The sequence below is a fragment of the Populus trichocarpa genome, chromosome 3 (assembly GCF_000002775.5).
Source record: "Populus trichocarpa isolate Nisqually-1 chromosome 3, P.trichocarpa_v4.1, whole genome shotgun sequence".
NCBI lineage: Eukaryota > Viridiplantae > Streptophyta > Magnoliopsida > Malpighiales > Salicaceae > Populus > Populus trichocarpa.
The window spans coordinates 18311325-18316586 of NC_037287.2; the positions used below are offsets into that span (position 1 = coordinate 18311325).

Sequence of the window (5262 nt, forward strand, 5' to 3'; positions counted from 1 at the left end):
GTTTATAAAGATTGTTGTTTTAGATTTTTTTTATTTTCTTTGTTTTTTTCAAAAAATATTCTCGTTAAATTTGTAATATTTATTTAATTTAGATTTTACTAAATAAATCAATTTAACTGACTATTTAAAACAATTTTGTTCACTGTTGGAAAGGAATTACTGACATTAAGAGTTCATTAAAATTAAAATTCTGTTTATAATTTAACTATAATTTTAGAATTTATAAAAAAATTTCTTTGATCATACTGCGTCAAATACACATTTGGAATTTCATATTTTATATTTAACTAGTAGCTAACACAACCAAATATAAGATGAAAACTAACAATAAGACAACGAAACAGTAATCCTTTGTACTTTTCCAAGCAGCCAAGGGAGCTGTCAGAACCCACCATGGTGAACCTCATCACTCTATGCTCATAATTCTCAATCTTACAATACCAAGATCATCAAGAAAAAACAGTAAAACTCATAGACATGAATCACCTTAAACTATGGCTACTTATAAACACTTTCTTCATTACTATAATAACAACACAGACGTTACTTGCTCAAAACCAGATACCAACAACTCTCGATGGCCCTTTTAAACCAGTAACTCGCAGGTTTGATCCTTCATTACGTAGAGGAAGTGATGACTTGCCAATGAACCATCCAAGACTTAAAAAGAACGCAACTTCAAACTTCCCTGAACAGATATCACTTGCCATCTCCTCACCAACTTCAATGTGGGTTTCTTGGGTCACCGGTATCTTTCTTTTTAATTATTGTTTGTTGATTTTCTTGATTTTTTTCTTCTTGTGTTTTTGTGATGTTTCATTTGGTGTGATGTGGCTTGATTTCTGAGTTATGGTTTGGTTTTCTTGGATTATAAATGGTGCAGGGGAAGCACAGATTGGTTCTGATGTGATTCCTCTTGATCCTGCTTCTGTGGCAAGTGAGGTTTGGTATGGAAAAGAGAGTGGAAAGTACGCAAGTAGAGGAAAAGGAAATTCAACTGTTTATACTCAATTGTATCCGTTTGAAGGACTTTCGAATTACACCTCTGGCATCATTCACCATGTGAGAATTGATGGTAAATTAAAAAAAAAAAATCCCCTTTATAGTTCTTCAAATTGTTGAGTTTCAATGTTTTAAATTTTAATTGGGATTTAGTGAAGGTGGGATAGAATGAATTATAGAATACTCGTTTGTGTCATAAGTTCATTGCGGATAGGAATGGCTTGCCGCCTTGCCCTGTAATAAATTGATGCATGTGTGCAGTGACATGGTTTCTTTGGGAAACATCAATATGGTAAGTAATTTTTGTGGCCATGCATGTTAGCTAAGATTATGTCTAATCTCTAACCATTTTAGCGATTTCTTTGATCCATTAATGTGTGAGCTGTTGGTTAATAATGATGAACATGGTGATCAGAAGTCAGCAAATTATCAACAAAATGACTTAGAATATAGCCACTGGCAGTCCAAGTATGCCTAGTTTCTTTACGCATCATCCATGAACATCAATGCAGACTAGGTCTCTTTGAATCTGGCATTGTTTTTCAGTGATATTCTCGCACCTAGATGACCACACGAAAGAGTTTTATCATAATTTGCTGGAGTTTTTCTTTTTCTTTTTCTTTTTTCCTTGCAGGTCTTGAACCTGGGACAAAGTACTTTTACAAGTGTGGAGATAGCTCTATCCCAGCTATGAGTGAAGAGCATGTCTTTGAAACATTACCTTTGCCTAGTCCAAATGCATACCCTCATCGAATAGCCATTATTGGAGATCTGGGACTCACAAGCAACTCATCAACAACCATAGACCATGTGATCGTGAATGATCCATCAATGATTCTAATGGTTGGAGACCTAACTTATGCAAATCAATACCTTACAACTGGTGGAAAAGGAGCTCCATGCTACTCCTGTGCATTCCCTGATGCGCCTATAAGAGAGACGTATCAACCCCGCTGGGATGGCTGGGGAAGGTAACCTTTCTGATATGCCTGAGTATGTGGATGGTTTTGACAAAGAAAAGTCGTTTTACTAAATTCGCAGCATGGAAGCCATCAGAGATGTGAATGCTTATAGTGTTTTCTTTTACACTTTTATTATGAAAGGCATCCTGTCTGATCTGATTTTAGATTATCTAAGATCAGCTGTTTTCTTCATTTGCAAGTCTACCGCATGTTTTTTGAGGGATTGGAATCACCAATTGCAACCCAGATCCAAAAACAGTGTACAATAGTCAGGCTATCGGTACTTTGGTAGCTAAGCTGGGCTGGAACAAATTGACTGTGTTCTCCCTGCTGTGAGGACCTTTCGTTTGCCTTCAAGCAGTTGTACTTCTGCTTGTTTCTCTATTGTGCATAAGCCCATCTTCTATTTTCCTAGCCTTTTCTTGCATTCCATTAAACTAAAATTTCTCATATGTACTGAGTCATCCACAGTTATTTAATGGTTTAACTGCATGGACAAATTCTTGGAATTACTAGAGCCTTCCAAAGTAGAAAAGCACAAGTAAAAGGCTTATAATGTCCATTAAGTATTCTATAAAGTATTTCCCTATTGTGTTATTACAACAAGTTTTCATGGTCTTATGATTGAAACTGTTTTAATTGGAGTTCAGATTCATGGAGCCACTTATCTCAAGCAGTCCTATGATGGTCATTGAAGGGAATCATGAGATTGAACCTCAGGTTTCTGGGATAACTTTCAAATCATATTTGACTAGATACGCAGTTCCATCGGAAGAGTCTGGCTCTAACAGCAACTTCTATTATTCATTTGATGCTGGGGGCATACATTTTGTAATGTTAGGAGCATATGTTGACTACAACAGCACAGGTATGAGAGATTCCTTTTCTTGATCAAAATAATCCCCAACATATTTAAACTTTCAGGACCATTGCAATCCTAGGATGCTATCTCTTTTCTGAGATTGAAGCACCACAAAATTGGTAAATTCTATCAATCTCAATTCAGGTGCTCAGTATTCTTGGTTAAAGCAAGATCTAAATCAAGTAGACCGCGCTAAGACCCCTTGGCTGGTAGCCGCCTGGCATCCACCATGGTATAATAGCTATTCCTCTCACTATCAGGAATTTGAATGCATGAGGCAGGAAATGGAAGCGCTTCTCTATCAATACCGTGTTGACATTGTCTTTTCTGGTCATGTAAGTTGGGATCTGCATATTTAGCTCTCATGGATGGATATCTACTTGCAAATTCTGTTGCTAATCAAGTCAGATAAAGAATGATAATTGGTGAATAAGACTGTTTCGATGCATATCACTAAAGTTCAAACACACTTTCTCAAGCATCAAGGTTCACAACATTCTGTTTTACAGAATAGCTTGCTGGTTAAAAGTAATTATGTTCTCAAATACAACTTCATTTAAGAGTCTTTTAAAAACCCTTTCCACCAAAGGCAGAATTCAAGTTTAGTAATTGTTACTGGGAGTTCTCACATCGTGTTCACAAAATTAATGTGATGCCTCAGAAACAGATACGTCAAGTAGTTGGATATCTCAGTTGCATAGCATTCTTACTCTTGTTCCCTATCAGTTTAAGAGCTCGCTTCCCTTCTCAAAGACAGATGAGCTATTTATAGATATTCTAGTTATATCTTTTGTTTACATTATATTTTATATGGAGATGTTTTGGAGGCATGGGAGGAAGCACATGGATATGCAAATGAATTAAATATAAATTATTGCCAAGATTATCATCTATTTTATAAATGAACATCAAACACTATCTACTTTACAGGTGCATGCTTATGAGCGGATGAACAGAGTTTATAACTATACATTAGATCCATGTGGCCCCGTTTACATAACAGTTGGCGATGGTGGAAATATTGAGAAAGTTGATGTCGATCATGCTGATGAACCTGGAAACTGTCCATCAGCTGGGGATAACATACCAGAATTTGGAGGGGTGTGTCATATTAATTTTTCTTCTGGTCCTGCTGAGGGCAAATTTTGTTGGGACAAGCAGCCTGAGTGGAGTGCATTTAGGGAGAGCAGCTTTGGGCATGGAATACTTGAGGTATGGTCTTAAGCCTAAAGTGTCATGAACTCCTTCATGTAGTTTTTCCAGTCAGTTTGTTTCAGAACTTGGGAGTGCTTTGATTCTTGAATTTTCTCTCATGTGATACACTGGGTGTATTTCATGTACATAATATACACCTTGAAGTTCCAGATGCTTGCTTAGTCACGTCAGCCTCATTTTATCGATTGGCCGGGCAATGCTTGACTAAAGTCAAGGCCTCGTGCCTGAAGTTTAGACTTGGCTTCAAATAAATCTCACTGTAGAAGGATCTTTTGCCTCTCCAGAACCTTTGGTAACACCAGTTGTTTTCCCATATGAAAATTCAAGATCGAACCATTTGTTCCGCCGTTTGTTTTCTTCCATGTCTTTTCATTCAAAATTTGTTAATAGGCGCAGGTTTATGGACATCCGACAGCAGAAATGCATGCACAAATACATATACGCACACATATCCATGAGTATTAGTGGTGTGCATATGGAGTTCATATTTGCTGATCTTTTTAGACCAATTAAGGCCTGCAAGAAGCTAGGGTGGCTTCATTTAGTTGCTGTTTGAATCTTTCTATTTATTGAATATTATCCTCTTGTTCTTAATGCAGGTTGTGAATTCCACATATGCATTGTGGACTTGGCACAGAAACCAGGATATTTACAAGGACGATAGTCACGGTGACCAAATATATGTTGTGCGGCAGCCTGAATTGTGCATCGCTTCAACTTTAGAAGTGATTTCCTAACTTAAGATTGAACTCCAAACTGCATCGTCATTAGGATTTGACATTCCCATTATTTTGTTTTAATCTATGCAATAGGGAAGTGGCAAGCCTGAAGACGGAGGAGGTCTAACAAACGAAGCTGCTGATTTGTTAGCTAGATGGACGCGGTTCGCTGCATCGATAGAAATGCTCACAGTTGCTGTTATTTGGACATCATTCTACTGATATACAACAACCCTTTTACTTCAGGATCTTGCGTTGCTCCTTGTTAACACCATAAACACAATACTCGTTGCCATCTTGTCACACACTGCTCCGATAATGCAGACCAATGTATTTACGTTACAGAAACACCATTTATTGGTCAGTTGGTCACTACTTGTGATTGCCAGAAACATCCTCGGGAGTTGATCAGAGGGAAACATCTGGTTTTTGAATTCATGAAAATATAATATCTAGAAGATAGAAAGATTTGAATAAACATGGTATCACTGTCTTATTCTTA

The 5262-nt window shown here is 37.1% G+C and overlaps 1 protein-coding gene across 2 annotated transcripts; it reads left to right on the plus strand.

Moving 5' to 3' along the window:
* The first annotated feature begins 328 nt into the window (after window positions 1–328).
* Window positions 329–5262, plus strand: LOC7478276 (purple acid phosphatase 23). 2 transcript variants are annotated; one of them, XM_002303778.4, is made up of 8 exons: window positions 329–748; window positions 884–1075; window positions 1637–1973; window positions 2615–2832; window positions 2971–3161; window positions 3757–4038; window positions 4641–4766; window positions 4854–5262. In XM_002303778.4, the coding sequence occupies exons 1-8, from the start codon at window positions 478–480 to the stop codon at window positions 4980–4982; spliced, it is 1746 nt and encodes a 581-aa protein (XP_002303814.4). In that variant the 5' UTR covers window positions 329–477; the 3' UTR covers window positions 4983–5262. The 2 variants fall into 2 exon arrangements, with proteins under 2 accessions (XP_002303814.4, XP_052307006.1); XM_052451046.1 differs by lacking the exons at window positions 4641–4766; window positions 4854–5262 and adding an exon at window positions 4186–4533.